Source organism: Lonchura striata, chromosome 2, assembly GCF_046129695.1.
Source record: "Lonchura striata isolate bLonStr1 chromosome 2, bLonStr1.mat, whole genome shotgun sequence".
Classification (NCBI taxonomy): Eukaryota; Metazoa; Chordata; class Aves; order Passeriformes; family Estrildidae; genus Lonchura; species Lonchura striata.
Window position 1 is genome coordinate 113,156,977 of NC_134604.1, and position 23,154 is coordinate 113,180,130.

Sequence of the window (23,154 nt, forward strand, 5' to 3'; positions counted from 1 at the left end):
CAGACAACAGAAGGGCTTGAGAACAAGCTGCAAGGAGGCTTTCATGAATTAGAAATTGAAAATTATGTTTAAAAAATTAGAGGGTATGGAAGAGACTCTATAAATTCTCAGGTTGTTATGTCCATCGCTCTAGGTTTTTGTGCAGAAAACCCTTCAGCAGCAGAGTATCAATGTGGGGAGGTTTTTGTGCAGAAAACCCTTCAGCAGCAGAGTATCAATGTGGGGCTATCTCTAGAGCTGCTTCCTGGCATGAAGATGCTGATTGTGGAGGGTGCTGGAGGCATGGAAACCTCATTTGGCTCCCCAGGACATGCTGGTCTGCTGCACTTGTGCCAGCAGGAGCGTGGAGATGGAGTGTCCCTCCTGCTGCCCCCATTTGTCCCCCCACACTCAAACCCCAAGGGTTTGAAAGTGTGGGATCCATAACCCAGGGCATTCCTTTGGAGAGGGACTCCCACTCCTTTTGCCTCAGAGAAGGTGAGGTTAATGTGGCATCATGTGGCATCTTCTGAGTCACAAATGGTCTCTCTGTGGAGAAAGACTGTTTTGGAAAAAAGTAGGAGCAGGGCATTAAGTCTCCTAAGGAAGTGAACTGCCACAAAAAGATAACTGGCATCAATCAATGTTTTAATATTTGTCAGTGATAATTTGAATCCAGCTCTCTCTCTGCTGGGCAGAGAATGAGTGCAGAAGTCAATTTTCTCCTCCTCTGCCTCTCCTGAGAGAACCCAGCCCACTGGTTCCTCTGGGCCATTGCAGGGTGAGTGTCAGGGCACTTTCCTTACAGGTGTTCCTCAAAGTGGCTCCCCACTTATTTCAGGGGAAATTGAAATTTTACAGTACCTAACACTTCCACATCAACCACCAGAACACTGGGTACTACGTGAAGTTGTGAGTTCCAAAATTGAGACCGCCTAAAACTTGGCTTTTGCAATATGGAGAATTTCAGTGCCTGAATCTCCTGGTGGATTCGCCCTTGGCTTCCATGGGCTTTAGTTCTTCTTTGATAGAGGAATAACAGAACCCTCCAAACTTACAGGGATGCTCTGGAAGATCAGTGCACAAGAGGTTGTCAAGGATTCTGAGGAGGGAGTTGAGGCCGCTCTAAGGTGGGTCCTGATGTCTGAATCACATCACTTTAAATAATTAAAGGAAAAAAGATCCTGTGTATAATTATCCTGTTTTAGCATTTATACATTCCCAAACATTCACTACTGGTCCACATGGAAGCTTTTGCAGTAGAATTTCTGACTTAGACAATGCTCTCAGGCACAGGGTGGGATTCCTGGGGTGTCCTGTGAAGAGACAGGAGCTGAACTTGGTGATCCTGATGGATCCCTTCCAACTCAGCCCATTCTGTGATTCTCTGAATCAAGAAGCCAACAGCAACATTATTTATTACAACAACCAACAATAAATTCATCCTTTCCCCCCCCTCTGCTGGATTAAGAAACCCTTTTGATAATTTCAAATCAACAAGAGAATATTTGTTGCACAGCTGATCATTATTTCTTTTTGAGGAGGGTATATCTAATATAGCACAGGAAAATGTTTCTGGGCACAAACCACCTGCTATCCATCCTAGAATAAAGAAAATGGTGTGGTTCCACAGAATTCTTGCTGAGTTTTTTGTTTATTTAATTTATGCAGCAAGTGAGAGGAAGCCAAGCCTATGTTTAGAATCTCACAATTAATTCAGTATTTTTGAGGTTTGCCTTAATTTGAGAATTGATGATTCCCCCCCACCTTTTATTCTTCTTTTCCAACAGTTCTTCAGTAGATATTATGAAGTATTGCATTTCTTGTAGAACTAGTAATAACTTCTCAGAAGATGGCTCAACTTGGGGAATTACATTTAATTAATTAATTTCCAATGAAATAAACTTTTAATTAGTGATTTATGTATTGGGAAGCAAGAAGACATTCAGCTAAACAAACACTTAGAGGAGCATCTTTTCTCCCATTCCCAAGACCCAAGTTCAGCTCAGAACCCTCCTCCCCTTTCCTATGTCACTGCCAATGTTTGCATCCTTACAGCTGCTCCAAGCTGTACTTTGGACTTGGTTTTTGATATCTCCCTCTTTCTCCCACCTCATGTACCCAGAACTTGCTGCCAGAACTCAGCCTGAGTGGTTTTTTCCTGATGTTTTTCCCCCCTATAACCCCATTATGTGTCTGTTCTCCACTGTAGCTCTCTGCAGGAGCTTACATTCTGTCCATCCAAGTATATGTGTACAGACCTGTCCCATCCCAAAACCCAGAAGATAATTTGCCTTTCCAGTGTAAAAAGAAAACCAATAAATATTCCCATATTTTAAACACTTTCGCAACTTTGCATTTACTATTTTGTCTTATTCAAGTCAAGTGCTTATGTACTACATCGTCCATCTTTTTTATTAGTTTTTGTTGCTGCTGTTTTATTTGGGAGTTTTATGCTTTTATCATAGAACCTTCTTCAGCTCCCCATAAAACCACCTCAGCTTTTCTTTCATTCAGCCTCTTTATGGTGCTGCTGAGTTGATGGTGGGACTGGAGGATATTGAAGGTCTCTTCCAACTTCGATGATTCTGTGGTTCTGCAGGTCATGAAGTGCCCAAGACCTCTGTGACCATTTTAAATGCCAGTTTCCAGCCTCTTCTCAGTGTGACTACATTCCCTTTGAGAGGAAATACTTTTTAACATCTTTCCACCTTGAGCTGCAGCTCATCTGTGTGAGAGCCTAAAGAGAAGAAGATTTTCTCATGCAGAGGATGAGCTAAATACCTGTAGGATTGAGGTTCAGGGTCCATGGGCTTGGATCTCGAGCTAAACTAACACCACCACCAATCTAGGAGAAAGTATTACATTCCAGAGAGCTCCAATACAATCTCTCTGACTTTTACATGAGTGGGAAGTCAAGGTATTCCATTCACTGGAAGCTGCACCAAGGGAAATTTAGGTTGGATATTAGAAAAAAGTTTTTCACAGAATGGGTGATAAAGTTCTGGAGTGGCTGCCCAGGGAGGTGGTGGAGTCCCCATCCCTGGGTGTGTTTAACAAAGCCTGGATGTGGCACTGGGTGCCAGGGCTGAGTTGAGGTGTTGGGACTGGTTGGACTCAATGACCTTGAAGGTCTCTTCCAAACCTGTGATTCTGTGAATTCTGTAAATTTGTGATTCGGCAAGGATATCTCAAGCAAGAAAGGTCAATAGCCAGAATAAATTCTGTATAATACATACAATTTATATAAATAATCAAAAATCCTATGAAACAAAGTAAACACTGCCTTGAACATAGTCTAGCCTAAGAGTTCTTCCCACTGCTCCCTCGGGAGTGCCACCCAGGATGTGCTGCTGGGTGATGACACCTGCACTCTCCGTGCACACCCCGATATTGTCACATTCTCAGAGGACAACAGGAAACAGGCACATCTCACGCTGCCTGTTGAAGGTCTCACACTGCCTGTTCCCTTGGGTCTCCGCTGTGCGGACCTGGTGATGCTCCAGGGCTGCGGAGGGCTGGGGTTAGCGCCGGGAGGCAGGGGAGGTGAGCGGGCTCCGAGCTGCCGGAGAGCGAGGCAGGAGGGGAGCAGAGCCGGGAAAGAAGCAGCAAGGAAGGAAGATGCGCCCGCCTGCCTGGCCGAGGGGAGCCGTGTGAGGAGCAGCAGCAGGAGGAGGAAGAAGAAGAAGACAAAGAAGAAGAAGAAGAAGAAGAAGACGAAGAAGACGAAGAAGACGAAGAAGAAGATGAAGAAGACGAAGAAGATGAAGAAGAAGAAGAAGAAGAAGAAGAAGACGAAGAAGAAGAAGAAGAAGAAGAAGAAGAAGAAGAAGACGACGAAGAAGAAGAAGAAGAAGAAGAAGACGACAAAGAAGAAGAAGAAGAAGACAAAGAAGAAGAAGAAGAAGAAGAAGAAGAAGAAGAAGATGATGAAGAAGAAGAAGAAGAAGAAGAAGAAGAAGAAGAAGAAGAAGACGACGAAGAAGAAGAAGAAGATGAAGAAGAAGAAGAAGAAGAAGAAGAAGACGACAAAGAAGAAGACGAAGAAGAGAAGGAGGAGAGGGCATGCGAGGAGCCGGCCGCCGCTGCAGCCGGGGATGCTGGTGTGGCCGCACAGGAGGATTTTGTCACCTGCGGCCCTGCGGGCGCCTCCCCGAGCCAAGGACACACCTGGGCCCCGCTCCCGTCGCCTCTTCCCCCGCCCGAGCGCTGGGCGAGCATCGGCGGAGCCGCGGGGCTGCAGGCGGGGCTGAGCGCTCGCTGGGCGGACGAGCGGCCCCGCAGGCTCCGAGCAGCCACCAGCCGAGCCGGGGGAGCGGGGGAGCGGCGGGGGCATGTGGATGTTGGCCGTCGCCTCGCTCCACGGCATCTCACATGGTGAGCGGGCATCCCTTCCCTTGTCCCCGGCGCCGCCCGCGGTGCCCGGGGGGCTGGACCGTGGCGCTGGCTGCGGGAGCCGCCAGGAGAAGGGCTGGGAGAGCTCTGTGGTCGCTCCAAGTCGCTCGCCCCGCCAAGGGACAGCCCGCGAGTGAGCGGCGATTTCTGCGGACATCGGAGCATCCTTGGCGGGGGGAGGCACGAAGGATGTCTTCTTCCCCTGCCGTCCTCCCGGCCCCCCCGTTTGGTTAAAGGATGTGTTCTGAAACGGGAGAAATAGCTACCCCTGTGCTATCTGCCACCCTGCACAAAGAAAACTAATATATGTGGCGTTTGGAAGACCTTAGTTTGTGTTGTATGCTCTGAGACGATCACACGTGGTAGCTGTATCTGGTTTTCCTGCTGGGTTCTAACAGTTTCCTGTTAATCTTTAGAGAAACATCTCTTCCAAGGAGCTGAATTTATAAATAGGTTTAAATAATACCTAATGCACTCGTGGAAGGGCATTGGTACAAGAAATGATTGGGGCAGACTTCCAGTGCACAGAGGAAATTTCTGTGTCATGATTAGCAAGCACTGACTTGATGGGAACTCATTTCTTCACATTAGCTATTGAAAACAAATGAGACCTCACCTGTCCCTGCCCCCATCACCCCTCCCTCACCTTGTAAAGGATGTTTAGGGCGATCTGCCTATTCCTTGTGTGCAAAGCCTGTGACACTCGAGCTGGATGCGTACGTGTGGGCATTTTGCCATTTTCCCACAAAGCTTTGCCAGCTCCCATCAGTCAGGACCTGAAACAGCTGCTCATCACTTTTGCAAATTCTGAGGGAAGAGATTTATCTGTGCCATGGTCTACAATAATTAATGACAAAGTGAGATCACCAAACTTCTTTTTCTGCGTGTCTAGAAGAACATCTAAAGACAGAAAAACAATTAGAAAACTACTCCTTACAGTGAAGTCTTCAGTATGTGTATTAAAACTAACTAGAAATCAGAAGTTTATATAATGTCCAATGAAAAAAGCTAACCTTCTATAATTTCAGTTCTAAACTGACAGGAATCCCAAGATTCATATGGAAAAAGATAACTTACTATGTCTTTCTTATTCTGAAAAAAAAATGTTATTGTCATTTGAACATGCTAGTTAACAAACATTATTGAAATTTTGAATTCATACAGCAGAATGTTTCAAATGGACTGACTTCAGCTTTTTCCAAAAATGAGGTGTTATGTCAATTAACTTTTTGTTCAACCTTAAACTTTGTCCTAAATATGAAAGTTAGTACAATTCAATAATTTGGTGTTTCAGCATCTAGCATATTCTGTGAGCTTTTTCCTTTAAATAAACGTATTTTGATAGAATATCTTCTGGATTAATTTATTGACTTGTAACTAATTAAGCATAGCTTTATTTTTCCTATCCATGCTTTGGACAAAACCAGGGACAAACAGTAAGAAGTTATTCTTTCCACATTGCTGTGCATGAAAGACAGGAGATGTTATTCAAGACAAACCTTTTTAAGATTTCTGGCTTAACCTTCAGCTAAAAAATGCTCAAAGCTTATTGTGTTGCGGTCATATCATTTCAAAGAAGGTGATAGCAGAAACAGACAGAACCCAGATATTCAGGATATTCAGGAGAGTGATGGGAGCAGGGAGGGATCCTGTGTGAGAGGACTATCAGGTGGGTATGGGAATCCAAAGCTTCCCTCTGGCTGCCCTGGAAGGTCTGGGACCCTGGCAGGGGTCAGGAACCCCCCTGGACAGAGCCCCCAGAGACACTGTCTGTGATCTCTGTCCATGGAAAAGAGTTTTCAATCTTACAGGATGAATTACCAGCTCTGAGCGTTTGATATCAGTAATAATTAAGTGTGGCACGGGTGCAAAAGTAAAATTTTAGGATTCTAGATTAGGGGTCCAAATGGGACAAGATGGAGGAAATTGGGTGTGCCTTGTCCTTTTTCTCCTTCTTCATGCCCTCCATGTCTCACTGTGGTGTTGGCATTTTTCTGTTGGTTCAGGCTGGGGACACACTGTCCAACGTAGGTGACAGATATTGGCACGTTATTGTAAATCCAGCCCAGGGAGTTTCTGGTATTTAATGTTTGTCACATCCCACTGAGGGCAGAGCCCCACACGCTGCCCTGCAGGACAGAGCTGGGCAGGGCAGCAGAACATGTTAGAGATAAACAGAATAAACAACCTGGAAACCAGCACAGACCAATTATGGCTTCTGCTTTGGCTGTGGGGCTGAAAGACAGAGACTTTCTACAATCTCAGAATCATCAATACCTCGTATTCTGACAGGTGTGGAGAGAGGAAACAGCTGCGTGGGGAAGAGATGAATCAGCAGGGATGTGATCCGCGTGGATGGAACAGGATGGATGGAACGTGCACCCCTGTGGCTCTGGAGGCAAACATTGCCACTCTGTGCCAGGTGCCAGGTGCCAAAAATCCTCCCCTGCATGTGGCTGTGGCCTGCACCCACCCCCCTCTGAGTGCTGAGGGCTGGGGCTAACCTGGGCTGTGGTTTTGGGAGAACTATCCAAAATAGTGGAGGAAATGCGTTTTCAACCTACTTCCCTCTCCACTAAACTGCAGCCCTTCACAGGGAAAGCAGGAAAACTCTTTTTATTTGCCCATTTTTTCTCTAGCACAGGTGATATTGACATTGTTTACTCAATAAACTTTATGAGCACTTCAACTCTGAGAAAACCCAACTGTGGCAATTTTTAGTAAATGGAGGTCTTTTTAGTAAGCATTAGGCACCATTACCTAAAAATACATGTTGGTGGTTAAGAGACCACTTTTGACAGGTGGCTATACTTAAAAAAAACCCAAAAAACTCCAAAACCCCCCATAATAAAACCCCAACCAAATCCAAAAAACAGTCCCCAGGGAAATGAACAAGAAGTAGCATAGCACCAGTCTGTGGAGAATGAGATCAGTGGTTTCACTACAGATCCATAAACCAACTTTGGCAGGTCTGGACCAGCCCTGCTGCTTAAAGCAGGGTCAACTACTACAGCATGTGGCTCAGGACTGTGTCCTGTCAAACTCTGAGAAACTCCAAGGATGGACACTCTGTAGGATACCTCTGTCAGTGGTTTTTACCCTCACATTATTTACATATATATAAAATCAGAACTTTAAATGGAGATGTGTTGTTTCTGTTTATGTGTTTTGCCTTTTTTCTGTTCACTGAACACTATCAAGAAGAGTTAGGCTACAGCTGCTTTACACCACCCCATCCACTATTTTTACTCATTACCGAGATCCTCTGGAGCCTTCTCCAGTCCAAATAATCACAGCTCTCTCAGCCTCTCCATGAAGGAGAGAAGGATGAGATTCTCCAGTTCTTTAACCATTTTTGTGGTCCCTCTCTAGACTCACTCCAGTGTGTCTGAGTTTTTCTTGGTCTGAGGAGACCAGAAGTGGTACACAGTGCTGCAGATGGGTTGTCATCAGTGCATGACATGACAATTTTGATTTTTCTCCTTTAATACCAGTTCAATGTATTTCTGTCACTCATGTTTATCCAGGCTTTCATTTTAATCTGAATCCCTTCACAGGGCAGGACATCCCACTGTTTCTCTACCACATAATTCTCTGCTGCTGAAGTTCTCCATAACACATCCCTACCAAACTTCTCCCACCTAAGTACTTGGAGTTATTTTCCATCTCCAGCCAGCATATAAAATCCCACTTGTTTGCCAGACTTACAGTCAAGTGCTTTTCTGCTCATGTAGAAGAATTTCCTCCCCAAAAAACAGGATCTCCATTAGCTGCCTTCAAATCTTGCCTGTGGGCTTGCTGCTATTTAAAACCTCAGCAACAGTTGGCTGCTTTGGACATTGCTCATCTCGCTTAATTTAAAGTGTTTATGGTGCAATTCACTGTAGCCTCTGCACATAATAATTGGAGACAGAGGAATGGGAACTTTCAAGGTGTGATTTCTGTTCTACCTTGGCCAATCACTTTCAGGTGGGAGGAATCATCTCTTTAAATGTGTTTTCTCCTTCTCTTTTGTCTATTAAAGGAGACCAAAATAGATGGATGGAAGAGAGATAAGTGTCTGTTTTACAACCTCTTGTGTTTCCCTGCATGACTTAATGACTTGAAATGCACAGAGAATGTATCCATCTTATCTGTGAACCATTTCCATTGGTAAAACTTATGTTCTGTGTTTAAAAGTAAATGCAAATGCAGTTTCCTCCAAAGGAAGGAGGAGGTCTGTAAATAATGATCAGTTATTGATAATGATAAATGATAAATAATGATAAATTTCTTTGGTCCATAAATAACGATAAATTACAGAAAATGCAATATAAAGTCAAACTTTTTTGTGTAATGGTGTATAAGAACACAGTTTATTTGTTCTAATGGCTACAAAGTGTGGACAGGCAAGAAAGGGTTAACAGAAGAGGGAAGATCACAAATAATTTTTTGTTGTTAAACTGAAAACCTTGAGTTACACCAGGGAGGAGGCAGAGCAGCACAGGGAACAGCTGGAGCCAGCAGCTGGCTTTGGTGAAAGCTGTGGTATGGGACACAGCCATGAGGAGCTGGGTTGGTGGGAGATTGTCCTTGCAGAGAGAGGTTTGGGTCAGCCTTCAGAAAAGTCTTTCCAGCATCTGTGGCCCAGCCCCATGAGTTGTCAGGAGTTTTTATTCTTGTTTATTCCATCCCCTCTCAAACTGGTCCCTCTTCACCAGAATAGGTGAAGGCTGAAAGCTTTTAGGCTCTTGCCTAAAAACTTTGTGAAGGTCTCCTCTGATGGCATGCCCTCAAATGTTTATGTCCTCACAGAACAGGGACAAGAACTTGGGATGGGAATAACACAGAGGCTCCACTTGTTGCACAGAATGGTATGAAGGAAAAAATCTCCCCTGGATTGTGTTTCTGAGACAAAGGATGGAACATCCCAGACACAGATGTGTGAATGGAGCAGGTCTGGTTTTACTCCATGTTCCTGAGTCTTGGGGCAGGCTGTGTGGAGAACCTACAGCAGCCTGCTCCTGCTCCTGCTGCATTATTCATGACAACAAGTTGGCAAAGGAAATCTTTCCTAGGGTTCTCCCTGCTGCAACCTCCTGGAGGAGCCACTGGAGCTCCTGGTGCAGGACCCACTTGTGGCCAAACCCTCTTGTGAAATCCAGACCCACAACTCAATGGAAGCAGGGGGGAAAAAGCAGATGGGAGGGCTGCTGTGGCCCCACACGACCAAACACAGTTTATATCCCACTTTAACTCCCCCCCTCCCGTGGTAGGTTGTTGCTTGGCAACCCTGCATCCTTGCTCCACCGCTGCTCTGCGGTGCTGCTGCTCCCCTGCAGCCCCTCCCTTGCAGCAGGCTTGGGGAGAGCCATGCTCACACGTGCTCCCAGCAGCCTGCAAGCAGGGACAGCGTCTCTTCTTCAGTGCCTGCAGGTAGGTGGGAGTCAGGAAGATGAAAATGTGGAGGACACTGCATTGCCCGAGGCATGGGGAACTCTGCTGTTCCTGGTGTCTTCCTTGTATTGATTCTGGCCAGGGGGGTATTGGCTCCCAATAGCTCAATTCTTGTTCTGTTTATGTGGTTGCTACTCCCTGTGAGCCACTGGCATCCAGAGCAGGTAATAGAAATTGGTATTTGGCTCAGGACCAGGGATAACCTTCTTCCCACATCATTACAGCCCTTAATGGATTGCACTGTAACAATTATTAAAGAGAGGTCTGCACAGCTTTGAAGCCATCATTCATTTTTTTTTTTTTCCAAGCCTTGTTGAAATTGTGATATTCCTGCAAATTTCCTCTGTTTCTACCACTTCTTCTCAATGAGAAGCAGTTGTGTGTACGTAGACATGCCTGCATCCAAACCCAGAGGAGTTCTAGATCTATTGCTAAAACGCTCTGACTCCTAACCCAAATAATGGAAAATCAGGTTTAGAAATGAAATCGTCCTCTTGACTCATCCCTGTCATGCTGCAAGGTTATGATATGTACAGAGTGGCACAGCTGTCCCTGTGATTTCAGTGTCTGTAATTCACTCCATCCTGTCTTGGCATTACAATCGTTCTGTGCCAGTTGTTTAATGTCTTGTCTGTGCACACACATCAGACACAGAAACGGGTTTAGTTCATCTTTATATTTGGAGGCTTTCAATGGGTATCTCCAGTGCCATAATACTTGGGGTGTCATGCTATGCTACTTTCTCTTGTGAGAACCAATTAGCACCCAGAGAAGCCTCTCTGCCTTTTTTCAAGCCCACGTTTTCACCCTGGACATTTGGCTGAAGGGTTGTGAGCTTTGTCCCCACCTTTCTGATTTACCCATTTTTCATGCCACCTTCCTCCCCTACCCTATTCCATGTGTTAGGAATAAACTTGTCTATATGAAGATGTGAAAATTAATTAAAAAATTAAATATATTTCTCCTGGCTTCTTCCCTCTGAAAGGAAATATTTTTCTTCTAGTTGACAGTCCTTTAAGCAGTGAGAATCTTACCTTCTCTGTTTGTTTGCAAGGTGCAATGCAAAGAGAAGTCTACAGCATCAAAAAAATAATCACTACCCTATGTTTTGATGATGTTGCTTGAAATAGAAAAGTCTGTTATTTTCTGAAGAAAACATGAATCATACACGGGCTTTAAAATCCTTCCCACAGACTGGATTTTTCCATGCTTTACTCTAGCATGGATTTCTAAGAAACATCTTTGTCAGCTGCTCTCCTCCTTCTCTCTAATAACTTCTGAACCTGCTGTCCAGTCTCAATCCATTTGCTTGCCAAGTTTAAGTAGAATATAATTAATTCATTGCTTTAATATGTGTGTAAGAGTATAAACACTCACCTGGGAGAGAGTCTAATCTAATCCCACTCCAAGTTGTTGAAAAAACTGGAAAAATGTATAGACATCTGACTTAAGTCTTCAGTCTTCTTATCAAATATCCAAAGGAAATTCCTTTTCCCTGTGATCCTGTGCTCACAGAACCACCTAATGGGGAGAGCTGGCTTGTTCACATCTTCCAGATGCTACTGGAACCCCAGGAATGAGCTGCATGAGAGAAGAGTAACTTCAGGCAGGGTAAAAAAAAAAAAAAAAAAAAAAAAAACAAACAAACAAACAAAAAAAAAATATATATATATATATATATAATCCCCATTTTATGCTTTAAAGCTCAGTGTGTATTAAGCCATCCAGAGTGTTTTGAAAGCTGCTGCTTTAATTCATGAGCATATCCAGACTGAATGGCTAATTGTGTGTGTACTGCAGGAGCAGGTCATGCGAGAGAGCACATTTTTTTGCCAGATAACAATATTCCTGCACATTATCAGCTTGGAGCAGTCAATGGCTTCAAATGAAGCAAATTTTAGCTATTCCCTTGCATTTTTGGGGTGGAATAGATAGGTATCAGCAGCACAGATGCTTTCACAAGATGCAGATGATTAAGATTTTGTTTCTCCATCTTGAGCATTCCCAGATGCATGGTCACAAACAGAGCTTTTCAACTGGTATCTTCTTAATGGTACTTACAGAACCAGAAATTCCTTTTCCATTCTTAAGTGTCTCATGGAAAATATTTAATTTTTGCAGCTTGCCCTGATAAAAAAATGGCTGACTGTGAGCTTATAGATAGGAGCATTAAGCTTGGTAGCCAGTGAATATCAGAAGGTTTAGAGATTGGTTTTGACAAGCATTCAACATTTATCTGAATCTTCCCAGTATCAAATCGGGCATGAAGTCTTCTGAGGAAAACCTGTTCTCACAAGGCTTTTGATTCTCCTGTTTCCAGAGTGATGGAAGCTACTAAAAAGCTTTCCCACTTCTGCTCCTCTTCCCTTCTTAACTCCTGGTCCTTTTATCCCTCTTTGAGTTGCTCTCCCTTTATTATGGGTGCAGTGACAAAGCTTTAGTTTACCTGAAAATTTGGAGAGGAGTGGTTCAAACTTGTCATCTTTAAAATAGATATGAATCAGAGAGAAGATGGAGAATATTTCCCAGCTTGTTTCAGAAGATAGAGATTTGAAAGTTTTGGCCAGTATTTCAGCCAAATATTCACAAATTCGTTGCATAATTTCATTAAAAAAAGATAAAAAAATGCTTCTTGAACCACTCCAGGTTTTGTTTCTTTATTATCTCAGAGGGGTATGACACTTTGTTTATAAACCGACTGGGACTACAATTCCTTTCTTAGCAGAATTGAAATATTTCTGAATATTATTAAATGAAAATCATCACTAAATGTAAAACTAAGTGAGTTTTCTTAGTTATAGCCCTCTGTGCTGATCTTTACCTAGTCTACAAGATAATAACTCATACTTTCCTTTCAAATTGCTATGCTGCAAGGAAATAGTCAAGAAAACTCCAGTCAGGGAAAGAGGTCAGTAAGAAGGAGAGACAGAATGATTTAGAAACTGAGGGATGACTGAGCCAAGGTGCCATCTCCCCCAGAAAGTGGGCTGATCATTCACTTAGATTCTGATTTCAGGCATGTTCATTTTTTATTGTTTCTTTTCCCCAGGTCTTCTGACTGTTGAGAACTTCCTCTCTCACCACGCTTTCCCTTCACTTCCTCTCTACTTCCCTCCCATTCTTTCTTCCTCCAGGTGCTTTTAAAACCACTTTCAAAGCTGAAATTGCAAATGAGTTTTTTGCATTCTGAATGACAATGAGGGGCTCTGTTTGAATAGCTGAATGCTTCAATGGCAGATATTTGACTGAATTCCCTAAAGCCCAAAGCCTATGAAACCATCCACGATCTGAATAGAGCCAATTACCACTTACAAGGAGCTGCTGCTCCTTGGAAGATTCTTTTGGGTTTTTTTTTTTTAGAGTCCAAATCAATGCAGACTTATTGTAGACAGACCATTTTATCTTTTTCTTTGAAGAAACAATTTCCCTGCAAGACTGGTTATAGGTTATATGTGTCATCCACCAGATACATCATCTTCCAATGTGGGAATGTGAAAACATTCAACCACTTGGATCTTAAATTTTCAACTTCATTTTTACAAAGGCTTTCCATGAGGCAGCTCTTAATTGTGTTGGTCTGCTGTGGTCATTTCTTGTGTGTTGGCTCACTTAAGGTGAGGATATGATTCAGGTGCACTGCAAAATTGGTGTGCAGACCTCACCATTTAACCCTTCCTGTGGTTTTCAGTGGAGATATTTCAACAGCAAGCTGATGACTGGGTGGGATGTGGTTAGATGGATCATGCTGGTGATGTTTCTGCATGTTCTTCATGGGGTAGAACTGGAATGTGAGTGGCCAGAACTGTCAGAAAAATATTTGGTGTTCTGGATATCCCATTGGAGCCAGATGGCTCAAATTCTTTAGGGTTTCAGTGAGGTCCTAATATAAAATCTTCTCCTTGTGTCTCCTGCTTCAGTGTGACCTGGAAAGTTGCCTGAGATGCATTCAGGGTGATCAGCAGCTGATTTGAATTGTTGCTATATCTCTGTTATATCTCCTCATCAAGCTGTGTGGTAGCTGCAGAAAGCAAGGATGGGCAACTCAATATAGTCAACCAGTAGATGGTCTAAATCCAGATTAAGAATTTGAGACTACTTAAAGATTTTTGATCCTTACAACTAAATCAATAACTTCCAAAGCTTTTTTTTTTTTTTTTTTTTTTTTCAGAGAAGATATAGTTATATGCAGGGTTTAACTGGGATACCTTGCTGGAAATTCATTGAATTTGTTTTAGGAAGAACTAAGTATTTTCCAGCCACTTAATCTAAGACATTATATTTTAATCAAACAAACAATAACAAAAAAACATAAATGGGGATTCTCCTTCATGACCTTGAGTAGCCTTGATTGAAACTGAAGCCTGATCATGCTTGATTTTCCAGACTTGAAAAGTAGCATCCTGACTGATGTCATGTACTTTGCGTGGAAGTTGTCATATGGTCTTCTTTCTCCACTTTGACAGATGGCTGAATTTAGGTTTCAGTCAAGACATTCCCTGAGCAGCAGGACCAGTGAACCCTGCTCTCATGCAAAATTGCATCCTGCCTTCCCCCTCCCCTCCTCAAACCCAGCCCAGGAGAAGGATTACGCTGCCTAGTTGGTTGGATTCTGCTAAAAAATGTTAAATACCCTCTGGATTTTGGTGCCACTGAAGAATAAATTAAAGTTTTACACTTTTACTTTGCAGCTGCTGTGATTGTTTTAAATGAACTAAAATGCACACAAACTTGTTTGAGACAGTTCTACAGGAAGCTGAAATTTGCCAAGGGCTACCAGAGTTATGTAAATGAGTAAAGGAGGTAGAAATGTATAAGAAGGAGGTTTATTTATTCTGTCATTGTAGAATGTCTAAAACACTGCATCTCTTAAGCCCTAAACATGTTTCGGGCTTCAGAAGAGGAAACAAAGCAATTCTGAAAGAGCTGCCTGAACAAATCTGTCATGAACTTCTCCCAAATGCTCTCAAATCTATACTTAAACATTTCTGCTAGTCACCAGCTCTTTCTAAACAGATTAAAGTTTTGTTATTTTTAACAGAACTTCACTCCCAATAAAACCAATTTTTAAAAATTTTTTATTCTCTGCCAAGACATTTGCGCTTCTCTCTTTAATTTTTGTTTAACAGCATCAGATTCTATTTTCCCCTGAAGAGCTTCCCTGGTTGCCCACATCTTTTTTGCTTCCCTGGTTGCCCACATCTTTTTTTTAAATGCAGCCACGACTCCTTGCCCAATATTGGTCTCATCTCTCCTGCTTTCCCTTCAAGGCTTCAGTCTCCCCTGGCTGATAGCCCAGCCCAAATGGGATGCAGGGAACTGAGCTCTCTCCTGATGGCATTCACTGTCCCTCACTTTGGTTTTCTCAAGAATTAGAAAGAAGGGCCTTATACAACACCACAGGGTCGTGTTCTGATCTGTCCTCTATGGCTTCAGAAACATCTCCAGGCAGATCTCCTTCCCTGCCCAGCTCTGCTGCTGCTGAGCTTCCTGCAGATGTCCACCCCAGTGTCTTGCTGGGGGACGTCCTTTCTTGGATTTCATTGCAGTGCACAAGGCAGGGTGCTGGCAGCAGGGCAATGTCTGGTGCTGTAAAGCATTTTCTTGAAAAAATATTGTCCCCTAAATGTGAAGTCATCCTGTTGGTAACACACTGGGGATTCTGCAGGTTGAGATTCCTTTTTGCTTTGTTGTGTTTGCTTTTCATCTTACAGCTTAAATCCAGAGTTGCCCTAATGCTGTTATGTATTTCACAATATTGATTTTTTTTTAGCTGTCTTCATTTAATGTTTTTCCCCCTTTTTTCCCTTTTCCTTTTTAGACCAACCTTCACATCACAGATGTGAAGAAAGAATAGGCGCAGAAATTGCTTTTAGTTAGAGAGACTGTAATTTACTCTTTCACTACAGGAGGAAAAAAACGTCTCGCCACAGAAAGAGACGCAGATGAAAGGCCAAATAGTATCTGGACCTGTGTAAGCACTGCGAGATGTGTGTGTGTGTATGTACGTATTTTCCTTCAGCGGTGCACAGAATCCCAGTCAATTATTTGATGCACTCGCCTGTCTGGGCTGTGACCTTCTAGAAGGGCCCCCTCCTCCAGTCCCCCCACACGACTTGTCAACACATTAGTCATATACAACTCAGCTGATGCCAAACGGCCGCAGTTCAGCCAACTATTGAGAGGCTGGAAATTCTGCTGCCTCCTTCTATTGGTCTTGGGTTTTTCCACTGTGCGGACCCGGTGGTGCTTTAAGACTGCGGAGGGCTGGGGTTAGCGCTGGTCCCTGCGCCGCGCCGGGAGGCAGGGGAGGTGAGCGGCGGGCTCGGCGCGCTCCGAGCAGCCGGAGAGCGAGGCAGGAGGGGAGCGGAGCCGGCAAAGAAGCAGCAAGCAAGGAAGATGTGCCCGCCTGCCCGCCCGCCTGCCGCCGGGCCGAGGGGAGCCGTGTGAGGAGCAGCGGCAGGAGGAGGAGGAGGAGGGAGAAGAAGAGGAGGAAGAAGAGGAGGAGGAGGCGTGCGAGGAGCCGGCTCGCCGCGGCTCGGGGCCGGCCGCCGCTGCTGCCGGGGATGCTGGTGTGGCCGCGCCGGAGGATTTTGTCACCTGTGGCCCTGCCCCCGCCGCCCTGCGGGCGCCTCCCCGAGCCAAGGACACACCTGGGCCCCGCCGCGCTCCCGCCCCCCGCCCCCGCCGCCGGCCGCCTCTTCCCCCGCCCGAGCGCCGGGCGAGCATCGGCGGAGCCGCGGGGCTGCAGGCGGGGCTGAGCGCTCGCTGGGCGGACGAGCGGCCCCGCAGGCTCCGAGCAGCCACCAGCCGAGCCAGGCGAGGCGGGCGGCCGGACCCGGTGCGCGCTGCCTGCCAGCTCCGGCCCGGCCGTGGGCGCGGCGGGCGAGGGCGAGCCCGGAGCGGGGAGCGGGGGAGCGGCGGGGGCATGTGGATGTTGGCCGTCGCCTTGCTCCACAGCATCTCGCATGGTGAGCCCCGCCGCGGGCGTCCCTTCCCTTGTCCCCATCCTTCCCCTCCTGCCGGCCGGGAAGGGGAGCGGGTCGCGGTGGTGGCTTTTGTGCCGGGGAGGAGAAGGGCGAGGAGCGAGAGCGCCGCGATCGCTTAAAGTCGCTCACCTCGCCAAGTGACAGCCCGGAACCTCCGTGCCTGCCTCCTTCGGAATGAGACGGCGCTTGCAGAGGCGAGGAGGCAGAGAGGCGCTTTTTCTTTCTTTCTCATCTGGAAAAGTACAGAATTTTTGCCAAGTGCCGTAGAAATCCGTCAGAGCACGCGGGGATAATTTGAAGGGCTTCCATCCTAAGCGGTCGCATTGAGATATTGATTCCTTTCGCATTTTTTTTTTTTTTTTTTTTTTTAATTCGCCCTCTGCTTTCACCTTACGTTTTTTATATATATTTAGAGAAGTCGTATTTTAAATTTATTTAACTTTCATCATTTCTCCGTGAAGGTACCTGTTCCGAATTTTTTTTTTCCCCCTCACTCATTTATGTAAAAATATGCACGGATAAGCATTACATCATCTGGAAAGGTTGAAGACTTTTAGTCAATTATAAAGTTAGGAAGGGAAATTAGAGTGAGGATAGAATAAGGGTAAACCTGTTATTCTTTAATTTTTTTTTTCCTTCTGCCAACTCTTTGACTGACAAACATTTATTGCAGTTTCTGTGCGTTTTTAATAGTGGGTTGGGGTATTTTGGAACATTTAGATATATTTGATTGAAAACCATGGCATGTGTAAAAATATGCTTAAATTGCTTAAGTTTTATTAAAAATGCACGTTTAGCATTGCAATTTTAAGGACAAAAATACCAAATTATTCTGGGGTGCCAGCTATTCTATTGCACTGGCTCCTCCGATTCGAGAACGTAACATTGCCTGCAATGCTTTTCACCCTGCCAGATAAATCAGATTAAACACACAATTCTCGAAATAGGCAAAGCAGGTGGAAAAGGGAAAAGGTTTCTTGTGGGGAATGAATGAGAGAGGAGCACAGGGCAAAGTGTGAGGATTCCTGAAGGATGGAAATAATTGAACCTCTGGCAGAGGGTGAGGGATGAATGCTGGATGAGGGTGCCTTCACATCTTCTTAAGTAGACACTGGATGAAAAAATGCACTGACAGGCATGGCTGGTCCAGTGTGAAGCACTGGGGAGGGCAGAAATCAGGAGGTGAATCTTAAATGTGTGGATTTAGAGCGACCTTAAAAGCATTTTTGTCTTCTGCGTGCCTCAGAATTTCGTATTGTCGTGGCTTGAAATCCCCCAAAGTGCAAACTTGGAAAATTGTTCGCATTTCTTTTGGCAGTAAGAGAACTGCAACAAGTTTTAACATTAAGAAATTATCTATTTATTTATTTATTTTTGACAGGCAGCAGCACTGTGCCTTTCTGTCCTCTCCAGCCAAATACCTTGGAGGGAGAGATTTGCTGTTAATAGGACAGACAGAATCAGCCTGGAAGTGTGCTCTGACCAGTGCTATCCATTTAAAACTAGATTTGCATAGAAATAACCCCTGGTTCTCTCCAGAAATCATATTTTACAAGAAAAAAAAGCAGATATTTTTTCTACTGTACTGATGCTATAAATTCTGTGTTCTATCCTAGTTAGTCCTCCTTGCAAAGATTTTTTAAAAAACACAATAATTTTTGCCTTATGAGGTCGGAGCACCATGAAAATCTCTTCCATTTATTCCTTGATCTATGAAGTCAGCAGTAATTTCACTTTCAGTTTCCAAGTGTTTTTGGATCACAGTCAAACCTGAATTTGTCTCCCAAAGAGTGAAGAGTGTAATGTGTACATGATAGATGCATCTGCATGGATTCTGTGCTGCCACGCAGCAACATCTGTACGTTTGTGACTCCAGGGGGACTAAAATTAAATGGTTTTGTGTATAGCAATATTCCAAGATGTAAGCATTGTGAAAACATGTAGTGGGCGGTTCAACGATTCTTTGCAACTTAAAAAGTCTGTGTGTTTTTGGTGTCATATTTGATGTCAAAATGCAGATTTTTAGGGTCTTCTTAAGGGAAATCTTTGAAGAAAATGTCACCTACCTTCATGTTAAGACTGGATGTGATGGTTTTATTAGTTGATAACACTTATTAGGACTTATTAGGGTCATTTTATCAGAGTCAAGAGTCAGAGAATAATATTTTTAAAGGACTTCAGATTTTAATGCAGTGTCATATCAGATATGTATCTCTTTGAAGGAAATGACTGCATATAAAAATAGATACGTCACGTACACATTTATTTTCATTATTCTATCTATAACTCCATCTGAACTCCATTGTGTAACAGGCAGGGCTCTTTTATGAGTGTATCTGGTTGTGGGGGGGACAGATTTCTGCTTGGCTTCTGTCACTGCCTTTTCAAACCACACCATATTTTCTTAGAATACCCGTGCAGGTATAAGTGGTTTTCCAATGTGTTACACCTCATTCTGATTTTAACTTAAAAATGTGTAAGATTGTTCATGTTCGTGTTGGTTTTGATTTTTTTTTTCCTTTTTTTTTTTTTCTTTTTATTTCTGAGGGGAGAAAGAGGTTAAAAATAAACCCATAGGTTTAACTCTGCAGTTGTAGTCTTGGGCTTAATTTCTGTTGGATAATGGATAATGGAAACCTTCTGAATAGCAATAACAAGGTTGGCCCCCATATTTCCCTACAGTCACTCAGCACAAATACATTTTGTCAAATTAGATATGAGCAGTGTCACTGGGAAGGCTTTATGCTTGTGAAATAGCTTCCTTCTGGGGACAATAAACTACTGACACGCTCTTCCATCCAATTAGTATTTCTGAAGCCTGAAACAAAAACCTCCCCAAATACCTGGTTAAAGTTTATGTATTTTGCGAGGGTTTTGAAGTCTCGTTGCTGTGAGTTCTTTAAGAATACAGGTAACTATTAACCATAAAGGCATTGCAGCCCTGGAAAGTACGTGGGATGATATAGACATCAGTGGGAGCTCTGCAGCTGAATTCACTACCTTGAAAGCCTGAGTCATGCAGTTCTAATCCTGAGCAAGGCTTTTGAGTTGCCTTTCAGGGTTACTCTACCTGCACCACCTTCCCTGCTACTCTGCCTGAGTATTCCAGAAGTGAGCAGCAGAAGTCTGCTGTACCCTGGTCATAATTAGTAATGGGGCATTTCACTAATTGCAGGGAGAGAAAGCAGGGGAGGCTCTGAGGGGAGAGTGGCCTCCTTCAAGATCCTGCCTCTTTCTGGTAAGGGCTGTGGTCGAGCTAGTTCAGGTGCTGCTTTCAGAAATGAGGCTCGTTCAGCATCACTCAGTCTCTGCTGTGGATGTGCTGAACCCATTTCCAGGCTTCTCTCTGGCTGCATTTCTTACATGCCCGTTGCCCACAGATGCTCTGCTGAAATCAATCGAGCATTGGGAGGCACCAATACAGCACAGATGACACTAAAAATACATTTCCATTAAAATGATTTCCTGTTTGAATCCTCTCCCTGCCGTACTTCTATCAATGTGGTTTTTAGCAGCATTTTGGAAGATGGAGAAGGATCACACTGAGCTGGGAGCAGGGGTTAGGCTGGAGGATGAGGAGCCAGAGCGACGGTGGTGCTGAGCCTCCCCAAAGAAAATGGTGATTTTTCAGTGCTGGGGATGCAACATCCGAGCTAAAAAGCAAGCTGCTCTCTTTGTAGGAACATACTGACCTACCTGCATCGCTTGTGTGGAATTCTGTAACCAGATCCTCACCTCGAGGAGTTGAATGTGCAGGAAGCATTCAGCTTGGTGCTTGTGTGTGGATGGCACAGCACAGCTCAGGGTGTTTTTTAATCCAGTGCTACCCGAGCTATGAATAGCTATTAATTAATCACCAACTGCCAAGGGGAAAAAAACCTGTTATTGCTGGGCAGTCAGAGGACATGGGGATATCTATATCTGTTTCTCCTGTGCTCGGGGTGTGCTGCTCCCCCAGGTGCTGGGGCTCTCCGGGGGGATTTCCTCCCGTGGTGTGCCCAGTGGCTGTGCTGGAGCTGGAGCCACAGGACACTAGTGGGCAGCAAACCACAGAATCTGTGTCTTCCTAAGCTGTGGGAGCACACAGAGGCAGCTCAAAGAGGCATTTTGCCTGTGTTTTTCTAGCAAGGGCCACTAAAAGCTGGTGGATGCTGCATCTTCTTCCCGTAGCGCTGGACAGCAGATGTGCGTGGCACTGAAGGTGTTTTTTGGGAGTGGTTCAAAGAGAAGTTGTTTTTTGCAAGTTGTAAAAACAAACCTCTAAACTGTCTTAAACGGGGCTTTATTGCAGCTCTCTGCTCTTCACTGTGATTTCATACAACCACAGGATTGTTTAGGTTGGAAAAGACCTTTGAGCCCAACTGTTCCCCCAGCACTGCCAAGTCCAGCACTGACCCCTGTCCCCAAGTGCCACATCTGCAGCTCTTCCTGCAGGAAGGCTGGCTGTTCCAAGGCTGGAAAACTCTTCCCATGAAGAAATTTTCCTCTTATCCAATCTAAACCTACCTGGTGCAACTTGAGGACATTTCCTCTCATCTTATCCCTTGTTCCATGGTGAAAAGATCCCGACCCCCACCTGCCTCTACCCTTCTCTCATGGAGCTGTGCAGAGCCACAAGGTCCCCCCTGAACCTCCTTTTCTCCAGGCTCAGTCCCTTCCCAGCTCCCTCAGGAACTCTCCAGCCCCTTCCCAGCTCCATTCTCTGCCCTGGACATGCTCCAGCCCCTCCAGGTTTCTCTGGAAGTGAGGAGTCCAGAAATGAAAACAGAATTTCAGATGTATTTCAGTGGAAAAGTTTAGAAGTTGATTTTAATTTTGTTTGTTCTTGAGCAAACTTTTGTCTCATAACATGCTGCTAATTTGAATTATTTGGGAAAAATCTCAGGGGTTTTGGTGATTAGCTCATCCAGAAAGTTCCTCCAGTTAATGAGGTGAGCTCAGGCTGGGCCTCACTTTTTGTGTCTTTGCATGAAAAAGAGACTTAACTGTGCTGCCCTCTCAGGTGAGGGGGTTGTTTGGGATGGGGAAATAATCTCTTTTACCCATTTAATAAACAATTGCAGTATAAAAAAAAAAAAAAAGTTGAAAGCAACAAAATGAACCATCTTGCTGGGGGTGGGAGGTCAGGGCAATGGATTGAGGAGCAAAATATATGGATTTTTTTGTTTTCATAATGTTTACTCTAATTAAAAAGTTAAGATGTGTGTAGGATCAAGACCTGTTTGAACATACCACTCATTTAGCCTTTGATTTTATTTGGCGCATGCCGTTTATCAATCTCTTGGTCTTGAAGTCTTTCAGATTTGCAGTAGGAAGGACTAATTCCATCTTCTACTTTAAAAATCAAAGATGAGAGCCTAACATTATTTTCATCTTTTATGCTAATGCACATTTTTTTTGACACTTTTAATGTATTATTTCTTTTGAGTCATTGAAACTGCAAATATACTGCAAAAATCTATTTAACCAACATAGGTCTGCAACATACTTCAGAATAATTAATTATTTCAAGGTGAATGTGTAGGTGTCTGCAGTTAAATTAGTTGTTTCACAATATATTTTGAGTTATTTCACAATCTTATTTAATCGTCACTTTCTTTTCATTTAAACTGTTATGGAATCAATTAAATTAAGATCTGAAATTACAATTCTTCAAAAGAAGCTTTGTCTTTTCAGTCTTCACCTCCCTGACCTTTAAAAACATTTCATCAAACAATTGGTGTCTCTGAAAGCAAAATAACACAAAATGGGAGGTATTCAATAATAAAAGCCTTTCACAGCTCAGTATTTTAGAGCACTGAACATCTTCTAGAGCAAGCCACTGATTCCTCAGGTACTTGTTGGCACTGGGATCCTTTCTTGTCATTGCTTATCTTTGGATACTCCCATTCACAAAAAAAAAAAATAATTATTACCTCATAAGTACTTTTTTTTTCTCCATCAGAGCATTGAGTTACTCATCAGAAAAATACAAAGTAGTGTGTGTCAATAAATACCTTTCACAGTGGAGTGGGCAACGATCTGTTTTGAGGGAGGAAAGAAAGGCAAGTGGATGGACAGACAGGCTGACAGAGATTAGCAAGTCTTCCCAGCATCCCTATTTAAGCTATTTTTACTCAGAAGGCAGGGAGTAAGACTTAAGAGTGAGCCAGCAATCCTATTTATAGAAAGCCATTTTTAAATGCAAAGGCTCTGAGGAGGAGAGTCACCTCCATCCCAAACACCAGGCTCCCTGGAGCTCCCTCAGCACCGAGGAGGGAGCAGCCTGAGCTGCAGCACTGATGTGCTCCTGCTGAAGCTTCCAGAAGGACATTTCCCTCAGAAATGCAGGAGTTTGGGCTATGGAGCAGCCCAAGAG

General features: G+C 44.0%; 1 protein-coding gene and 1 long non-coding RNA gene across 5 annotated transcripts in view; one reads left to right on the forward strand and one right to left on the reverse strand.

Moving 5' to 3' along the window:
- The window catches only part of LOC110469072 (uncharacterized), a 34,586-nt gene extending 17,485 nt beyond the window's left edge, over nucleotides 1-17,101 (reverse strand). Inside the window, exons 1-2 of the long non-coding RNA XR_002465182.3 lie at nucleotides 16,926-17,101; nucleotides 11,188-11,391 (exon numbers count right to left, since the gene is read on the reverse strand). This is a non-coding gene — a long non-coding RNA (uncharacterized LOC110469072). The remainder of the gene's footprint in view (nucleotides 1-11,187; nucleotides 11,392-16,925) is intronic.
- Nucleotides 16,550-23,154, forward strand: part of DSCAM (DS cell adhesion molecule) — a 445,883-nt gene continuing 439,278 nt past the window's right edge. For 2 of the 4 annotated variants that reach the window (XM_021527473.3, XM_077781696.1), the window contains exon 1: nucleotides 16,555-16,778. In XM_021527473.3, the coding sequence (XP_021383148.2) occupies nucleotides 16,736-16,778 (43 nt within the window). In that variant the 5' untranslated portion in view covers nucleotides 16,555-16,735. Of the gene's footprint in view, nucleotides 16,779-23,154 lie in introns of all 4 variants that reach the window. The other 2 variants (XM_031506212.2, XM_077781697.1) reach the window with 2 other exon arrangements.